The sequence below is a fragment of the Agrilus planipennis genome, unplaced genomic scaffold (assembly GCF_000699045.2).
Source record: "Agrilus planipennis isolate EAB-ADULT unplaced genomic scaffold, Apla_2.0 scaffold28, whole genome shotgun sequence".
Lineage (NCBI taxonomy): Eukaryota > Metazoa > Arthropoda > Insecta > Coleoptera > Buprestidae > Agrilus > Agrilus planipennis.
In genome coordinates, this window is record NW_020438897.1 from 197,032 (window position 1) to 216,564 (window position 19,533).

A 19,533-nucleotide genomic window follows, 5' to 3' on the forward strand; every position below is an offset into this window, starting at 1 on the left:
TATTAAAGTTTGTTGACGAAAGGGTTAAATACAGAAACATTCAAATCTCCAGAAAAAATTAAAACTGGTACAGTGGAATGGTCCGTCTACAAACATTATTTTAAGTCAATTGGTACTTTTACCATACTAGCAACTATAGTAATGCACATAGCTTTTCAGTTCTTTAGCGTTGGTTCCAACTTTTGGCTTTCTAAATGGTCTGAAGATAAAGATTTAATAAAAAATGGAAGTGGAAACAATGTTAAAGAGCACATGTATTTATGCATCTATGGAGTACTGGGTCTTGGTCAAGGTAAGCAGCTAATATTTAATTCATATTTACCTGCACTGTCTTTGTAATTGATCCAATGTTTATTTAGAAACTTTACCTTTACTAGTTAATATTTTTAAAAGAATACTTCAATTTCAGCTGTTTCGGTATTCGTGTCTTCAATTGTATTATATTTGGGTACTTTGAACGGAGCCAACATTCTACACAATGTTTTACTTTTCAATACAATTAGAGGTTCTTCTAATCTATTTTTTGATATAACTCCTGCAGGCAGAATTATGAACACGTTTTCGAAAGATGTCGATGCACTCGATAGTGTCTTGCCAGAAAATATGAAATCACTTCTCACTACTTCTTTATCTGTAATTTTAATACAGCCACAGTATTTCAGAATCATTTTAATTAGTAATTTTAGGTCCTCGCAACATTGTTTGTCATATCATTTAACACACCAATATTTATCATATGTGCCATACCTCTTGGTATTATTTACTACATTGTTCAGAGATTATACATCGCAAGTTCAAGGCAACTTAAACGTCTCCAGTCGATGTCAAGAGCCCCCATATATTCCCATTTTAGTGAGTCTTTGGCTGGAACGTCATCAATAAGAGCTTATGGGTTAGAAGATAAGTTTATATGTGAAAATGAGCAAAAAGTTTATGAAAATCAAAGGTGTCATTATCCTAATATAATATCTAATCGTTGGCTAGGAGTGCGTTTGGAAATGATTGGAAATTTGGTTATTTTCTTTGCTGCTATTCTCGCTGTTAGACAGGAAAAGCCCAATGCTAGCCTTGTGGGTCTCTCTATTACCTACGCATTGCAGGTAATTAAAATATGCTGCATATTTTCAAACAGCTATAAATCAATTTTATTGTGACATAGGTGAAAATTTTTTAAGTAACCCTAAATAAACAAAAATGCTTTGTAACGTTTCAGAAATTTTTTGATAGGAAATTCTACAATATTATTTTGACTGAGTGTACAGAAATAGTATTATTTCTATTATTCCTAATTATATATTATTTTAAAACAGATAACACAACATCTGAATTGGTTAGTCAGGATGATGTGCGATCTAGAAACAAACATAGTAAGTGTAGAACGAATAAAGGAGTACGGTGATTTACCACAGGAAGCATCCTGGGAAGATCCCAAAATGACTCCATCTCCTGACTGGCCCGAAAACGGGTCCATTGAATTTAATAATTGCTGGGTTAGGTATCGACCCAATTTAAAACCTGTTCTGAAAGGACTCAGTATTTCTATAAAAGGTGGTGAAAAAATCGGAGTAGTAGGGAGAACAGGGGAAGGAAAGTCCAGTTTTGCACTTACTTTGTTTAGGTAAAAATAATGAATATCAGAAAAAAAAAATATTAAATAAATTGTTCACTTTTAATAAAACATAATCTTTAAGAATTGTGGAACTGGAAGATGGAAAAATAATTGTTGATGATATAGATATTGCTACTCTAGGCCTTTATGATCTACGATCTCGACTCACTATCATCCCACAAGATCCTGTCTTGTTTTCTGGAACGTTAAGAATGAATTTGGACCCTTATAATAAATACACTGATAAAGAAATTTGGAAAGCAGTTGAAAATGCACATATGAAATGTTTTATAAAAAGTAATTATACTACTCTAGCTCTAAAACTCATAAAAGATGTTTCTACTCGTATACATTTTTATTACTAAGTATGTGCATTTTACATCACAAAATTTCTAGGTTTAGATTCGGATTTGTATTACAAATTACAAGAAGGAGGAAAGAATTTTTCGGTCGGTCAGAGGCAGCTAATCTGTTTGGCTAGGGCTTTATTAAGAAGAAGTAAAGTGTTGATTCTGGACGAAGCTACGGCTTCCGTAGATCTGAAAACGGATGATTTGATACAGAAAACGATCAAAACTAAATTTCAGAATTGCACTATAATTAAAATAGCACATCGTTTGAACACCATAATGGATTCCAATCGAATTCTAGTTCTCGAAGGAGGATCTGTAGTGGATTTCGATACTCCATCAGCTCTTTTATCTAATAAAAATTCAATTTTTTACAACATGGCTAGACATTCTGGTTTAGTTAAGTAACATTGAACATAAAAAGGATAGGTCTTTATGAACGAATTAATTAAAGGCGACGGTCTATTATATTGTTTATAATGGTGATTAATTAATATGTGTAGAAATTGATGGAATTCATTTGAGAAGATGTAATGATATAAAATAGGTTTTGCTGCAGAAGCATACACTGACACTGATAGAGTATTAATTATTGAAAGCCTGAACATGGCGATTGACAGTCAACTTGAGTTGGTAACCAATCAAGGCAAAAGATCTTGTTAGTTCCATTTAAAAAGCAGTGAACAACATAAATTTTTAGTTGGAATATGATCAGAATTAGAATCTATCAACTAAAATGATATGTTAACGTACAAATACGTTATTATAATTTGTATATTTGCACATATATGGATAGTTGTTATATTTCTGCAATAATTATTAAATATAGAAATAATTAACTGTGATGGATTTTCCAATTTTTTTTAACTAATATAGAAGCGGACTCGCCTTTACGTATGTATATTTCCTGTTTGGAGATTACACACCTTTAAATTACAAATTAATGTGCTCAACTCAAGGTTGTAAGTTATTAATAACGTTACTAAAGGACAATATGTTGTTTTAGTGTTTATGAATATCTCTTGTTAATATATTTAACATCTTTATAGCTGTAAAAATATTTTTATATAAGTATGCTTTTTAAAAATTAAATATTTCTACACCTTTCTTATCTTATGCATTTAATTAATTATGATATCCCCTAAAACCTAGTTACCCGAATCGCATTTCCTTTTTTATCATACTATTATTCTTATGATTTGATTGATTAGGTATTAGGTAATACGTATGCAAAGGGTCTTCAATATATTAGGAACAATTTTAATTACAGAGGGTTGACATTTATTATTTTTATCAATAACTTGTTTATTTGTTCAGATAGTCTCAATTATATTTAAACCGCGTTTAAGGTAGTAAAGGAATCTCCAAATAATAATAATAATAATAATATTTAATATATAGGTCAAGCGGAATTTTAGAATGGTTTGAGCAATATACAGTACATTCATATTTCGATTTTTTTAATCGAAGTAGGTAGATTTGCACATTATGACATCTTTTGCAATTGACCTTGAAATCATCTACGAACGGGTTTTAAATTAAAAAAACTGCATAAACGACCTTTTAATTAATTGCTATAATGATGCATCCCTACCTTTACTTATTTAAAGAATACAGTTTTTTTATTTCTATCTCAACTAGAGTCCATCTAATAAAATGATAATTTGTATATGTATCATATGCATTCCATTTATTTTAATTAATAAATAAAACAAATGAAATTAATCCAGTCATATTTTTACTGACAATTAGTACTGAGAGTGCGNAATATTGCCTCTAGTTTAGTAGTGATTTTGCAAGGTATGTATTGCAGCCTGCAGTCAGTTCGCTGTGGTTGTCTATGCTGATTGTGAGTGGCTCATAAACTCGCAGATTGGTTTGTGCGATTGTCCTTATTTAATGTTAACGCGTTAACGGCATTAATAACAGTCACTCGTGCTAAGTGTTTCAAATGTGCTCAAGGATTTAATCCATTCATAAGTCGTTCAATTAAATTTAAACTATTTAAATTATTGCCAATAAACTAGCGTTTTTAGTATATTGGTTAAGGATATTAGGACATGTTAATGTTACCAAAGTGCTAGTGCTAGGTTGCTATCAGAAAACATAATGGAAAATTTTTGCGGATCAGAATTTTGGGTAAAGTTTTTGTTTTGTAATTTGTTGTTCTTATATGTTGAAAAATCTGTTTCTCACGCTAGTAATAAGCCGACAAGTTGTTCTTGACCTGCTTAATTGTGTGAATTTGCAAAACGATTAACCTCAAATTATTATATAATTTAATTTGCTGAATTTATTTATTATAGAATTTAAGTCTAACATGGAATACTGACGATCCAGATTTTACAAAATGCTTTGAACAGACTGTCTTGATATGGGTCCCTTGCTTGTTCTTATGGATCTTCACAAGTTTAGAAGTTTTTTACATAGCCAATAGTAAAAATCAAGATATTCCTTGGAGTATTATAAATATATTAAAACTATTAACTACCGGTGCTTTAATAGTATTGACAATCACGGATTTGATAACTACAATAAGTAATAGTGGTGAAGAAAATCCTATTTATAATGTGGACATTTCAACCCCAGTGATAAAACTTTTAAGCTTTGTATGTATAAATTAAATATTTAGTTGACTATGTTTTGCCTTCAGTAATTGTTTAAATAGACAATTGCTTGTAATACCAAAAAGTAGTTATTGGAATGTTTCTATTAGATAGTGAAAACATTTTTTGTCCCCCTATAAAATGCATTTTTGTTTCAGATATTATCAGCAATACTTGTTTATTATAATAAAAAGCATGGATTACGGGCATCAGGATTGTTGTTTTTATTTTGGTTTTTCTTACTATTATGTGGAATTCCACAGTTTAGGACGGAAATTCGTGAATTTAAATCAGAGCATTCTGATACCAACTATGTAAACATAAGTTACTTAATTTACTTTTGTCTAGTCATTATAATGTTTTTATTAAATTGCTTTGCTGACAAAGAGCCCAGGAAGACAAAATATCCTAAATCACAGGTAATAATGTTGTGCAATAATTTTTTTTCAGTGACTGTTACTTTTGCGAATAATATTTACATTTAAAAGAAGATAAGGCTTGTTCTTATAAGTAGATATTATTTTATTTGCTTTGTTTACTAAAATTCTGAGAATACCACTGTGTTTATATATGTGGGTATTGTTAAAACAGCATATAATACAAAGTGTATTAGTAAAAGACAACTGAAATTGCATTCTTAATTTGTGAACAAATTTTTAATACTTGTCCAATATTTGGAATTATAAAGTAAAGCAAATATCCATCTGTTTCTTTTTAAATGTGAAACATTAGATACCTTATTTGCTTATTGTCATATACTGAAAATTTGATTTAAAATTATTTTATTGATCAATATGCATTTTTTACTAGGTACTGTCTACATATACATATTTGATACGCATTGATAAGTTTTGAAAATAGAGAAGTGACACAATATCTGTTTATGAATTATGTAACTCAAATTCTGTTTTAATTGAAATTAATGACGATCATGTTTCTGCTTCAGTTTGAAATAGTAAATAATAACAAACAGATTAAAAATCATGCTAATAAATTCTTTTCTTTTGTTAAGAATCCATGTCCAGAAGATGGCAGTAGTTTTCTTTCACGTCTTACCTTTAATTGGTTTCATGCTTTAGCATTGAAAGGTTACAGACATCCTTTGGAGGTCTCAGATTTGTGGGATATGAAACATGAAGATGGTGCCCAGGAAGTTGTGCCAATTTTTGATAAATATTGGCAAAAGAGCTTGCAGAAAATTGAAGGGTAATTTTTTCACATTAACTGGAATATTACGGTTTAATAATTAAACGTGTTTTAAACAAGTATATATTTATTATTTTAAGGAACCATCTTTTGTTAGGGTTTATGTTAAATTGCCAACCTCCAATTAAAATGACCTATTTACTATTAAAAATACATACTATAAAAACAATATTTTCTTTAGGTGACATCTACCTATTTTAATTTAGAGTTATTTTTGAGAACGCGACTATATGATTATTTTCTTATGATATTATAACTTAGGTTCCTTTTAATATTAAAATGTTTCAGGTTGCATCATACACGAGCTTCCTTCAAAGGGGATTCAGCAAGTGTTAATTTTATAGACGTTTCTAAGAAGAAAAAGAAGGCATCTGTTTTACCGGCTCTTGTGAAAGCATTTGGACCAACATTTCTGTTTGGAGCATTACTTAAATTATTTCAAGATATTCTAACATTTGCTAGTCCTCAGATATTAAAGTGAGTATTATTTTCTCCCAAAACCAGAAGCAATTTTAATTAAGGGTAATCTCATTCATTTTTTATGACAATTAAGTTTTTAAAACAGATATAATTTTGTATGTGTCGTTTGGTAGACTGCCCTTAATTGGAATATGTATCTTCTTTTCGATTTTTTTACACCTTCGTTCCGAATGGGACGTGACAGTACAAGACGTAGATGGAGTTTTAATATATGATTAATTCTCAGTGGCTAATACTTATAATTTTTAAGGTTACTTATCGATTTCGTAAAAAATAAAGAATCTCAATGGAAAGGTTACCTTTACGTTATATTATTGTTCGCTACTGCTACGATCCAAACGCTCATACTTTCGCAGTATTTTAACAGAATGTTTATAGTAGGCATGCGTATCCGTACTGCCCTTATATCAGCAATTTATCGGAAAGCCTTGCGCATGTCTAACACGTCCAAAAAAGAGACCACCGTTGGCGAAATTGTGAATCTAATGTCAGTGGATGCACAAAAGTTTATCGATCTCACTGCTTATTTAAATATGCTTTGGTCTGCACCTTTACAAATTGTACTTGCCTTATATTTCCTATGGGACATCCTAGGACCGTCTGTGTTAGCTGGTCTGGCTGTGATGGTTGTTCTTATACCTGTAAATGGATTTATAGCTAATAAGGCCAAAGTTCTTCAAATTAAACAAATGAAAAATAAAGACGAACGAGTAAAATTGATGAACGAAGTACTTAGTGGCATTAAGGTACTTAAATTATATGCGTGGGAACCGAGCTTTGAAGAGCAAGTACTTAAAATAAGGGGAAAGGAAATAAACGTGCTCAAAAAAGCTGCTTATCTTAATGCTGGTACTTCTTTTATTTGGTCTTGTGCGCCGTTTTTGGTAAGTTCAGTTTGTGAATAATTTCATTTGAACATGTTTTATAAAGAAATAATTTATTTCTGGACATATTATAATAAATTTAGTATCTATATGTTGGAGCATTTCAAAGCTAAGTTACCTCTGTAATTATTGATAAGCACATAAACTATTTTCAAGTCGTAAATATAAATAAGCCTAAAATTATGCGATAGTTGCATTGAGAAGAATTAGGTAACAGCTCAATTTCAATCATTCATAAATAATGTGTTCGCATCCTTGACTGATAATTTATGATGTATGCATTATATAGACAAAAAATTAATAAGTGCCCTTGTAAATAATAAACGAGTATTTAACTGCAAAACTTAAATCTTTAATAAACAATTACATTTGATTATGGTAAATGTTTGTTGCACATTGTCTACATAATACAGTTATCTTTGTTATTCAGTACGTTTTAGTTTTCAAAAGAATAACATTCTATGCAAATATATGTATATATGTATATGTCAAGTATAAATTTATATATATATATATTATATATAGGATGTTCCACTTAAGACTCCTTCCTCTAAGGCGGCGTTATTAGTTTTACATAAAAATATTTCCTATAATAGCTATCTCAATTTTTATTGTGCATTTCTTAAAATAAGAGCAAAACAAAGACTTCCGTTTTTGTATATGCATAAAATGAGTAATCATGCACAACAATATTAAAAGATCAGTGGTTCGATTCCTGACCTTCAAACTTTGTTTTTCTTCCGCAACAGGGACGACTCGGACAACGCCGGGCATTACAGCTAGTAAAACTATAAATGCAATGTTCTGAAATATAAAACTCGCATGTTAACGTTTTTTTTCAGTTTACGTTATTTCTAATGTTTTATGTGTATACAGGTAACAATGCTTACTTTCGTGGTTTATGTTTGTTCTGATGATAGTAATACGCTGACGCCACAGAAGGCATTTGTATCTTTGACATTATTTGCCATTATGCAAATGCCTATGTCATTTCTACCGATGCTACTAGTTTATGCTATTGAGGTAAAATTAAATATAATTACTCCACTCCTTCAAAGGTTGTGGGAAGTGTGGGCTAGAAGCAAAGTTTTATTCCAATTTTAACTTGTTTAAGATTAAACCAAAAAGGTGCTTTATCATTTTCATTTTAAACTTACGATTAAACTTAAACGTAAGCAAGCAGGAAAACTAAATAGAAAATCGTTTTAACATTAAACAGTTTCTTCAATAATAATTCATGCTTAGCTACATCTTTCTCTCTTGCATGTCAGGTATCGCTTGTATCTTTTGTCACATTCGTAATGGTGGATGAAAATAACGTATTTGATGCAGAAACGGCGTTTGTATCGCTATCCCTTTTCAACATACTGCGCTTTCCTCTTAGCATGTTACCAATGATGATCTCCAACATGGTGCAAGTAAGCTATGGTAACTTATTTATATGTATCTAAATTTTAGAGACATACGTTTTTCATTTTCAGTAATGTTTATCATTATTTAACGCATTTATTAGCTCGACTTATTCGTAACTTTTTTAATAATAATTTGGTTTTGGTCTCTTAAATGCATTATTAAATGAAATTTACAGTCTTAGGAAAACTGATTTTTTTATAAAATGTAGAATCGTTAAATTAGAAAGTGATTATTTGCTACTTTTAGACGTGGGTATCTGTTAAAAGAATAAATAAATTTATGAATGCCGAAGAACTTGATCCTAATAATGTTCAACATGATCCATCTGAAAGTAAGTAACAGTATTTTTAACTCGAATTTTTCGATAAACTTTGACTATTTCAAGCATCTCCGATAGTCATTGAGAATGGAAGTTTCGATTGGGGTGAAGATCCTATTCTGAGTGATATAAATCTTCGCATTGATAAAAAAGAACTCATCGCTGTTGTAGGAACTGTTGGGTCGGGCAAGAGTAGTTTAATTTCGGCAATTGTGGGCGAAATGAATAAAATAAAAGGTCGTGTTAACACTATCGGACAAATCGCTTATGTTCCCCAACAAGCTTGGATACAAAATGCCACTTTAAGAGATAATATTCTGTTTGGAAAGGAATATAATGAGAAATATTACGATTCAGTCGTAGAAGCATGCGCTCTGAAGCCTGATTTCAGCATGCTCCCAGCCGGTGATCAGACTGAAATCGGTGAAAAGGGTATAAATTTATCAGGAGGTCAAAAACAAAGAGTTAGTTTGGCCAGGGCTGTGTATGCAAGAGCCGAAATTTATTTGTTGGACGATCCCTTGAGTGCAGTGGACAGTCACGTTGGTAAACATATTTTTGAGAAGGTTATAGGTCCTCAAGGCTTGTTGAAGGATAAAACTAGAATTCTTGTTACACATAGTATTACTTACTTGCCCGAAGTAGACCGAATAGTTGTCATAAAGGATGGTAGGGTGTCTGAGACAGGGACGTATAGAGAATTGTTAGACAGTAAGGAAGCGTTTGCAGAGTTTCTGAATCAACACATGGCAGAAGTTTCCGACGAGGAAGTTGAAGAAGGTACACTTCATTTTAATATGATGTATTAATTAATATATTTTGAAGTACTAAAAGTTTTTATCACTTAACTTTTAGATGTGGACGAATTAAAAAAGCTGTCTACTGGTGCCCCTGTTGAATCTCTTCGTAAACTGTCTCGTCATTCATCTAGAACTGAATCAACACCTGACCGAGCAAACGGTAGCTTGACTCGACAAAGATCAGTCGACAGTTCCGTAGAAAAAAGTATTCGCAACAGGTCACAATCTAATGAATCTATTATAAGAAGCAAACAAGATTTGGTGGGGGAAAAGTTGATCGAAGTTGAAAAGGCCGAAACGGGTAGCGTCAAATGGGCCGTCTATAAACACTATCTAAAGTCAATCGGAGTATTGCTGACTGTTGCTACAATTGTATTGAATATAATTTACCAGTTCTTTAATATTGGTTCTAATTTCTGGTTGAGTATTTGGTCAAACGACAACAGCACTAACATAAACGGTACTGTGGATGCTACCAAACGAGATACCTATTTAGGAGTGTATGGTGCTTTAGGTATTGGACAAGGTAAGTTGAGTTTGTTTATTCGTAAGTTAATAATTACGTGGTTGGCCTGTTTGTAATTTTTATGCATGATCAGTTATTATTTGCTAGCGCATCACTCATACGTACATAGTACATTATTTTTGATAACAGTTGAAGGTATTTGTTGACGTAAAAGTTAATGGATTTTAAAACTCACTCTGAAATGAACATGGAAAATAATTTCGGAATGCTCTTATTTATGTAGATATGTTGTAATTAAAGAAAAGTGAGAATAAGTTTTGAGAATATAAATGTTATAATTAATATCCTTAAAATTTAAGTCATCGATTACTATTAGATAATGTGCTAAACATGTAATTACTAAATGCTTACAACATATAGTTTAAATGTTGTATTCATTTAAAGATTCTGTATCTTAACTTTAACTTATAATCAATACTTGCAAATCGTATGCGTACCGTATTGTGGACGATCATTTCTAATTTTCAACAAAAAAAAATTCAAAAGATATAAAGGTAACGAGCCAAAAAATATTCAAATTTCTATTAACATTTTTTTATAAACGGTCGTTTACTCAATCGTGAAAACATTTTAATCGTACATTAAATTATTTTTAAATTTTTTGTATTGTAGAAGATCGCTGTGCATCGTGATATATTGTATAACTTGGTCATTTTAGACAATTAAACATAAATTCGTTGTTGTCTTGTTTTGTATTGTAGAAGATTGCTGTGCATCGTGATATATTGTATAACTTGGTCATTTTAGACAATTAAACATAAATTCGTTGTTGTCTTGTTTTGATTGGTTGAAAGTTTTAACTGGCCGTAACTGCTTCTTTATTGAACACCATTATTCATTGTATATTAATGCATTAATAATTGATTTCTTACATAAAACATCAAGCATTAATTAATACTTAAGTTGTTCAAAAATACATATACTCTAAACGGTTCTGGTTTTTCTTTTTTCTTGACATTTTTTTTATATGCTATATAAGTAATTCATTATTTTTGCTGTCGTCTCAAACCAGAATGCTGTTAGTTTTATTTTTTAAAATATAATTTTTGCTTTGTTATGTTATTGCTTTTCTTCCCCACTCAGTGTTGTTTTGGTGAAGGGATTTTGGGGTGCTTTAGTACTTTATGTCCTATTTTTTTACGTTGGTGTTACAAGGTTCCTTAATTCATTTCGTAAATACAACGAAATTTTCTGTCTGACATTCGTACCTCTCTGTGCATGAGTTATCCTTAGGAATTTTATTAGTTATTGTGATTTATAATTCGATATTAAACACAAAAAATTCTAAATTAAATTACTGAATGTAACAGTTGCGATGCCATTTTAATTTCCTATTTATTTCAAATTCTGTGTCTTTTTGAAAAGGTTGGGTGATTATATACGTATTTATAAAAATATATACTTAATATCTAATATACCTAGAATATAAGAATCTAATCTAGTGAAAACCTTTTAAGTAATGCATTTTTTTTTCGGTACCCATTCTTATTAAAAATAATGTTTTAATGTAACATTGCGTCGCTTCTATCTTTGACACGTTTTTCGATTTTCAGCGATTTCAATATTTTTATCATCATTGGCATTATTTGTCGGGTCACTGAATGGGGCTTTCGTATTACATAATTATTTACTGTATAGTGTTATTCGAAGCTCTTGCAATATGTTTTATGACGTTACACCAGTGGGAAGGATTTTGAATCGATTTTCTAAAGATGTTGATGTGTTGGATAGTGTTCTACCAATGACGATAAGAGCTTGGCTTAATTGTTTTCTTGGGGTAATTATTGCTATTTTTGAACATCGAGAAATAGAAAATAATTACAAGCAGTTATATTTAAATGTTATCTCACGGTAATGCTGTTGCCCAAAGTATTCATTTACAACTCATTTCAAGCGTTTAGAGATATGCCTCTTCTCTTTACCTGGATGCGCCGCGAAAAAAATTCTAAATTCAAACATAATTTATCTGGTTCAAACTATTTGTGCCTTGCTCACGCCTAGTGTGTATTCTTTCTATTTGCGCAGCTTTTCTCAAGGTCACAACTCTAACCATTTGAAACGAGTTACGTATATACTTTGTTTTGTTACCCAATACCCAATGTTACTTTTTGTATGTATATTTATATTCGGTGAAAGGGTGGAAAGATTAAATTTTGTTATGATGTGCTTTAATGTTGGCTATCACATCTTCCATACTGTTGGGATATACCTTTTTGTGGTTGTCATCATCACATTTTTATTTTTTTTTGGAAACAAGAATGGAATGAAATAAAATGTTTTTATTTATACATATTTGAAAATAATCATATTTCATGTAGAAATAATTACGAATATACATAAATTGTCTTTTGTTACATTACATTTCGATTAATAACGATGATAAACATAAAGATTAAGTTACAAAATAGTTCATCGACCACAATGATCATTTTTCATGCAGTGACTTCTTCAAGGAGGAAAAAATAGAGGTAAATGAGAGTAGTTCTTCCAATCGAAGAGAACTGTGGCAGAATGATTATCGTGTACAATAAAGTATTTTGTATTCATTGTCGTTACTAAAATCGAGTTACAATATTCAAATTACTACCGACTGAAAAGCGTGCTAGTTCGGTATGCTGGTATGAAAGCTATGAAAAATTATTGTGATTGCTAGCGTGTCTCCATGAAGTAATCGAAAGTAATTTTTTAGTGGGTTAATGTATGAGATAATGTTGGCAGTTATATTTAGATAAAATTAACGTAATTTTATTTTATTAGTTATCTGTTAAACTACTACTAAAATATGCTACGTTTTTATATGTATGTATTATGTTTTCAATAACTCATTTAGTGTACACGGTGTTTCAGAAAAAGTATGATAATGTAGATTTGGTACATAATTAATTGACAAATAATGATAACAATGTACACCAGAGTACTATGCTGTACTATGTTAGCTTTTTTGTAAATAAAAGTAGTGAGGCTTACGCATCAGTTGTAAGCAAGAAATTTGTTGCTACTCCTGGTTGCAGCAAACAAGTTTTTTAATTGCCGATAATAATACGCGTTTGATTTTCCAAGAAAAGTTAACGGTATAGACATACTCTGAAACACTTACAGAAAACCGAAATAGTAATATTATTTAATTTTTTAGTTATTTTCTTTAGTATATCTGGAGTTATTTTGGCTCGAGGATCCTTAGAAGGAGCTCAGAAACTCCATCAATATTTGCTATCAAGTATTTTACGCTCTTCCGCAACCTTTTTTTTTGTTACTCCTACACTATCTAAAGTCAATCGGAGTATTGCTGACTGTTGCTACAATTGTATTGAATATAATTTACCAGTTCTTTAATATTGGTTCTAATTTCTGGTTGAGTATTTGGTCAAACGACAACAGCACCAACATAAACGGTACTGTGGATGCTACCAAACGAGATNGAGCTCAGAAACTCCATCAATATTTGCTATCAAGTATTTTACGCTCTTCCGCAACCTTTTTTTTTGTTACTCCTGTCGGTAGGATTCTTTCACGATTTTCTAATGACATTGACACCATCGACATGAAATTGCCTGCTTTTCTACAATCTCTTACGATTCAAGTACTCAAGGTACATATCTATAATTTTTACTTGTACGTGTGCACGTCTGGTTAAACTGAACACAATTACATAAAAATTTCAAGCGTTATAATAAAAATATACTAAAATTAGTTGAATATATACAGTATAGTTTTTAAATTTTAAATTTGGAAGATGTGATAACCACAATATATTCTTTTCGAATTTTGGGTGAATATTATATTAACGAAATAAGTGTAGATTTTGCGGCTCCATAGTTATATTATATATATGCTTAATTTACAGCTTTGTAAAAATACGCCATTCCAATACAAAACGAAGTAGTGACTTATCCGTTAATGATAAGTAATTTAATTATTAACAAAGCAAAAATTATTATCACCTAAATAGACAGAAGTATTAAATAAGTTATGCAGGCCTTATAGAATGCATATAAATATCTTTTCGTAATTGGGAAAAAAAATTAAAAATTTCCATCTAATATCGACAAAACGATTTTCAGCAATTGGTGTGGCGTTAGCTGACTTAGCGCCCGAGATAGGTTGTTGGTGCGCAGCCCGTGCTATGCATAATTTCTTACTTAGAGGTATAATTAGGGCTCCTTTAGCTTTTTTCGATACTACACCTACTGGGCGAATTATGTCCAGGTTTTCTAAAGATGTTGAAGTAATGGATACCGGTTTACCGTGGCACATCGTTGATGGAGTTTATTGTTTGTTTGAGGTACCTATGTAGATCTTTGTAGATAGAAACATGCATTTTGTCATTCTTTGCGGAAACGTCTTGAAATTGTTTGATCAAAAACTTTCAATCGAAAGATGTTTCATTGCTTTTTTGAAAATTAACACAACACGCTTCTTTTATGTAACTGTGTCCAGATAATTACTATTAAAATATGACTTTAAATATAGCTGCTTTTTAAATGTGAAATTAGTTATTAGTGAATTGAAGTGTAGATTTCTTTATGGGATTTAGTGACAATAGTATTTAATGTGTTTTTGTTGCAATATTTTAACTAAATTCATATATTTAAATAAATCGTTCAAAATCGTATACATAATATGATAGACAATTGGTTGTACAGGTGCATTTTTAGGTTTTGGCTACTATATTGGTTATCAGCATAACAACCCCAATATTCATATCTGTAATAGTGCCTATTGGCATTTTTTACTATTTTATTCAAAGATTCTATGTAGCGACCTCTCGACAATTGAAGAGATTAGAATCAGTATCCCGTTCTCCAATATACTCACATTTTGGCGAAACTGTGGCAGGGATACCTTGTATACGGGCCTATGGAGAACAAGAACGATTCATTAAGGAATCTGAAGCTAAAGTTGATCTTAATCAAGTTTGTTATTTTCCCAGTATTATTTCAAATCGATGGTTAGCTGTGAGACTAGAAATGGTGGGCAACTTAATTATATTATTTGCTGCTTTATTCGCTGTTCAAGGAAATCAAAACGCTGGGTTGGTCGGTTTATCGATCAGTTACGCCTTGCAGGTAAAAAAATATTATTGATATGATATTGATCTTAAAGTCGTGAGTCCTAAGACTGATTGGACAAGCACCTCCACTCTCTTCTATCCTGACCTAACTTTCGCATTTCCCGGAAACTAGAACATCCCACTATCCCTATCCTTAACTATTTACAAACAGTAATCTAATCTAGGTCTACCTCTATTCCTCTTAACTCCTGCTTCTATCTCTAATATGTCTCGAGATGATATTACACTTTAATAAAATAATTTACTTCGGTAGAATAGAATAGCCTAATTTTCATCACATCTTCAGAAATTTTAAGTTGTAAAACATTTGTAGATTACTCAAACATTGAATTGGCTCGTCCGTATGACGTCAGATGTTGAAACTAACATTGTGGCTGTAGAAAGAATAAAAGAATATGGCGAAACTCCTCAGGAAGCACCTTGGGAAATACCTAACAAAACGCCACCCAAATCTTGGCCTGATCAGGGTGCAGTGTCATTTAATAATTATTCTCTTCGTTATCGTCCTGGTTTAGAATTGGTTCTTAAAAGGATAACATTTTCTGTAAAAGGTGGAGAAAAAGTAGGTATTGTTGGACGGACAGGAGCTGGAAAATCCAGTCTAACGTTGGCCTTATTTAGGTGAGAAACTGAAAGGTTTTTTAATTTGTGAAACATCATATTAAATATTTTTGTTCTTTTAGGATAGTGGAAGCAGCAGAAGGAGAAATTACCATTGATGGTATAAGGATTGCTGAATTAGGCCTGCATGATCTAAGGTCGCGATTAACTATTATTCCTCAAGATGCAGTGCTTTTCTCAGGTTCCCTAAGAATGAATTTGGATCCATTTAATAAACATTCGGACGAAGACGTTTGGAGAGCTTTGGAATTTGCACATTTGAAAAGTTTCGTAAAAGGTACATTTTTAGTTTAAATTATATGACTAAAAGAAATACTTCTTTTACCACAACGTTATTTTTTTTAAGGACTTCCTGCTGGCCTGAATCATGAAGTAACTGAAGGGGGAGAGAACTTATCTGTGGGTCAAAGACAATTGATTTGTTTGAGTCGGGCTCTACTGAGAAAAACGAAAGTGTTAGTTTTGGATGAAGCAACTGCTGCTGTTGATTTAGAAACGGACGATTTGATCCAACAAACTATAAGAACAGAATTTAAAGATTGCACGGTCCTTACTATTGCACATAGATTGAACACGATTATGGATTCTGACAGGGTTATAGTTTTGGATAAAGGTTGCGTTATGGAATTTGATACGCCTAAGAATTTGATGTATAATAAACAGTCTATTTTTTATGGAATGGCCAAGGACGCCGGTTTGGAAAAGTATCAGTTTCCAGAAACATAATGAAATTTACTTTAGTAGACCTTAAAAAAATGAAGATAAAAAAAAAAGAATTATGATTTTATATTAGTAGTTGTACCAGAGCTCAGAAACTCCATCAATATTTGCTATCAAGTATTTTACGCTCTTCCGCAACCTTTTTTTTTGTTACTCCTGTCGGTAGGATTCTTTCACGATTTTCTAATGACATTGACACCATCGACATGAAATTGCCTGCTTTTCTACAATCTCTTACGATTCAAGTACTCAAGGTACATATCTATAATTTTTACTTGTACGTGTGCACGTCTGGTTAAACTGAACACAATTACATAAAAATTTCAAGCGTTATAATAAAAATATACTAAAATTAGTTGAATATATACAGTATAGTTTTTAAATTTTAAATTTGGAAGATGTGATAACCACAATATATTCTTTTCNAATACGTAAATAGGAATTATAAAGCAAGCAATTAATCAAGATACATATTAATTGAAATAATTCGTATAATAACGTATATAATGTACGTCTTGCCAGTTATTAGACTTACTAAAATGTTTTGCAGACTAAATGTTTGTAATGCACAATGTTTTTAATGAACTTTTTTTAAAATTGTTGTATATTGTACACATTTTATTAAATTAAATTGCAATTTATTTTATATTAAATGTTTAATTTTTTTATTTGCTGTATATTATTGGTTATTTAAAATTAAACCTACTACATATTTACCAGAAAGAAAGAAAAGCAAATTTCATAAGCTTTGGAAGTGCAAAAGTGAAATTATTGCATTTTGTTGAATTAAAGATTGCTATTAATTTTCACAGAATGATGATAAACAAAATTGTGAATTAACGATATTTGGCTATATCTACCATGTTGTTTTCCTCTACTATAAAGTTTATGTAATTTTTTAAAAAAATAGCTTGCTGTAACTAAGGACTTTTTAAGGAAAGTTTTCATATGCCTAGTATATGTCATTCATTATTTGTATTCAAAGATTATTAAAAATGAATAATTTCTATCAACATACATGTTTGTGGTTTCACAGAAAAGCCAAGATAAAAATAAATAACTATGTATATCATTATTTTATCAACACTTATCGTTAAAAATAAGATAACGCTTTTTTTTATTTTTACAATTTCTTGCTGTTTAGACGAGTACTTATTTCTGTAGTTATCAAGCGGTACATGGGTATTTATTATTTGTACACAAAATGGTAGTAGCAAAAAAATTTTTACTAGCTAAACATTTTCAAGGGGAACCTAAAGAAAATGATTTTCAAATGGTCGAAGAAACTTTACCATCTATTAAGGATGGAGGTAGGAGTTAAAATAATGAACAATATTTTATATTTTATGCTTTGTTTTACAGAATGTATATCATTTGCGTTTCGTATCAATTCATGTAAATAATGTTTGTTACGTAATTTATACTATATACCAGGAACATCCAAGAAATGCTTAGATTATTACTGTTACTCCGGAGATTTATTTTTCTAAAAAACTAATGTAACTCCGTTGTTAATCAAAATAATGTATCCATATTTTTAGAATACTTAGTTGAAGCTGTTTTTTTAAGTGTTGATCCTTATATGAGAGCATATGCTCATAATATACCTGAGGGATCTCTGATGGTAGGCGGACAAATAGGCAAGTAAGTTTTACAAAAAAAACCGACGGATGTCTGTTACATGATATTTTGTTGCCTTAAGAATTTTAGAGAGTAAAAATAGCAAATTTCCTGTTGGTAAGTACGTGTTTGGGGATTTTGGTTGGTGCAGCTACACAATAAACGATGGTAATGCACCAGATAGAAAAGGACCAAGAATTTCTCCACCATTTGTATTACCAGATTTCGGTAATGTACCGTTAAGTGTAGGATTAGGAGCTCTAGGAATGCCTGGGTAAGCATTTATAATCGTACGTACTATGTGTTAAAATGGTCATTAGTTTTATATGATAGGCTCACTGCTTATTTTGGTTTTTTGGATATTTGTAAACCGAAACCGGGAGAAACGGTCTGTGTGAGTGGTGCCGCAGGAGCAGTGGGTAGCCTTGTGGGACAAATTGCAAAAATAAAAGAGTGTAAAGTTATTGGAATAGCAGGATCCGATGAAAAGGGGTCATATTTAACCGATGTTCTTGGATTCGATAAATTTGTTAATTACAAAAAAGATAATATTGATAAAAAATTGACGGAAATAGCAAAAGATGGTATTGATTGTTATTTCGATAATGCAAGTTCAGCTAGTTTTACATTATGGAGTAATTCTTTTAATTATATATATATTTTAGGTTGCTGGAGAAATAAGTACAACGGTAATGAAACATATGAATATTAAGGGTAGAGTATCCGTATGTGGATCCATTTCTAGTTACAATTTTGATTATGTTCATGATCCACCTAAAGGTGCATTTTCAAAAATATGTAAACTTTGACACAAAATTTTGAAAATTTTATTTTTAGTCACTGTCCCATTTCCGTATATCTTAAACAAAAACTTACACTTGCAAGGATTCCAGAGTTCTCTATATATTCATCGTTTCAATGAATGTTTTACACAAATGTTACAATGGATTAATCAGAAAAAGATCAGACATCCGGAAACAATAACCACAGGCTTTGAAAATATGCCAAAGGCCTTTATTGAAATGTTGCAGGGTAAAAATTTAGGAAAGGCCATTGTAAAAGTGTAAATACATGTACTATAGTTTCGTTAAATAAATTAAACGTGTAATACTTTCAATAATAATCATTGAAAGGCCACTTAGGTCTGCTGAACGTAATTCAGGTAATTGTGTTTTTGTACTCGTATATAGTATATTGCTGTTTAGAATTTATCTATATTTATTATCTGTATTTATCATAACCTGTGTACTTATTAATAAAATATGAAATTAAATATATTTTATTATTAGTAATTAGCTCGCGAAAAAA

The 19,533-nt window shown here is 30.9% G+C and overlaps 3 protein-coding genes across 7 annotated transcripts; all 3 read left to right on the forward strand.

The window, feature by feature from the left end:
• Positions 1-50: 50 nt before the first annotated feature.
• Positions 51-3,024, forward strand: LOC108744547 (multidrug resistance-associated protein 1-like). 2 transcript variants are annotated; one of them, XM_018480375.2, is made up of 7 exons: positions 68-112; positions 160-292; positions 410-633; positions 687-1,100; positions 1,311-1,618; positions 1,692-1,906; positions 2,006-3,024. In XM_018480375.2, exons 2-7 carry the CDS (start codon positions 253-255, stop codon positions 2,365-2,367), a joined length of 1,563 nt encoding a protein of 520 aa, XP_018335877.1. In that variant the 5' UTR covers positions 68-112; positions 160-252; the 3' UTR covers positions 2,368-3,024. The 2 variants fall into 2 exon arrangements, with proteins under 2 accessions (XP_018335876.1, XP_018335877.1); XM_018480374.1 differs by having other exon boundaries at positions 51-292.
• Positions 3,025-3,761: 737 nt separating this feature from the next.
• LOC108744544 (multidrug resistance-associated protein 1) lies at positions 3,762-16,641 on the forward strand. 4 transcript variants are annotated; one of them, XM_018480367.2, is made up of 16 exons: positions 3,762-4,098; positions 4,266-4,568; positions 4,724-4,984; positions 5,578-5,771; positions 6,060-6,248; positions 6,502-7,135; positions 8,407-8,553; positions 8,795-8,879; positions 8,934-9,647; positions 9,723-10,193; positions 13,327-13,410; positions 13,646-13,782; positions 14,849-15,259; positions 15,578-15,885; positions 15,948-16,162; positions 16,232-16,641. In XM_018480367.2, exons 1-16 carry the CDS (start codon positions 4,069-4,071, stop codon positions 16,609-16,611), a joined length of 4,563 nt encoding a protein of 1,520 aa, XP_018335869.1. In that variant the 5' UTR covers positions 3,762-4,068; the 3' UTR covers positions 16,612-16,641. The 4 variants fall into 4 exon arrangements, with proteins under 4 accessions (XP_018335869.1, XP_018335868.1, XP_018335867.1 ...); XM_018480366.2 differs by lacking the exons at positions 8,407-8,553; positions 13,327-13,410; positions 13,646-13,782 and adding exons at positions 8,012-8,158; positions 11,747-11,970; XM_018480365.2 differs by lacking the exons at positions 13,327-13,410; positions 13,646-13,782 and adding an exon at positions 11,747-11,970.
• Positions 16,642-17,736: 1,095 nt separating this feature from the next.
• LOC108744529 (prostaglandin reductase 1-like) lies at positions 17,737-19,432 on the forward strand. Its single transcript, XM_018480345.2, has 6 exons — positions 17,737-17,915; positions 18,147-18,249; positions 18,308-18,499; positions 18,559-18,832; positions 18,891-19,005; positions 19,063-19,432. The coding sequence occupies exons 1-6, from the start codon at positions 17,810-17,812 to the stop codon at positions 19,290-19,292; spliced, it is 1,020 nt and encodes a 339-aa protein (XP_018335847.1). The 5' UTR covers positions 17,737-17,809; the 3' UTR covers positions 19,293-19,432.
• Positions 19,433-19,533: the final 101 nt, after the last annotated feature.

What these genes read in the sequence shown, in the direction of transcription:
- LOC108744547 (XM_018480374.1), top strand. Translation starts at nt 142, where the DNA reads ATGCACATAGCTTTTCAGTTCTTTAGCGTTGGTTCCAACTTTTGGCTT. An exon ending in TTCTCACTACTTCTTTATCT is followed by an intron (nt 634 to 686) that starts GTAATTTTAATA and finishes TAGTAATTTTAG; the next exon opens with GTCCTCGCAACATTGTTTGT. An exon ending in TATGAAATGTTTTATAAAAA is followed by an intron (nt 1,907 to 2,005) that starts GTAATTATACTA and finishes CAAAATTTCTAG; the next exon opens with GTTTAGATTCGGATTTGTAT.
- LOC108744544 (XM_018480366.2), top strand. Translation starts at nt 4,069, where the DNA reads ATGGAAAATTTTTGCGGATCAGAATTTTGG. An exon ending in TTTGCGGATCAGAATTTTGG is followed by an intron (nt 4,099 to 4,265) that starts GTAAAGTTTTTG and finishes TATTTATTATAG; the next exon opens with AATTTAAGTCTAACATGGAA. An exon ending in CTAACGTTGGCCTTATTTAG is followed by an intron (nt 15,886 to 15,947) that starts GTGAGAAACTGA and finishes TTGTTCTTTTAG; the next exon opens with GATAGTGGAAGCAGCAGAAG.
- LOC108744529 (XM_018480345.2), top strand. Translation starts at nt 17,810, where the DNA reads ATGGTAGTAGCAAAAAAATTTTTACTAGCTAAACATTTTCAAGGGGAA. An exon ending in ACCATCTATTAAGGATGGAG is followed by an intron (nt 17,916 to 18,146) that starts GTAGGAGTTAAA and finishes CCATATTTTTAG; the next exon opens with AATACTTAGTTGAAGCTGTT. An exon ending in GGAGCTCTAGGAATGCCTGG is followed by an intron (nt 18,500 to 18,558) that starts GTAAGCATTTAT and finishes TTTATATGATAG; the next exon opens with GCTCACTGCTTATTTTGGTT.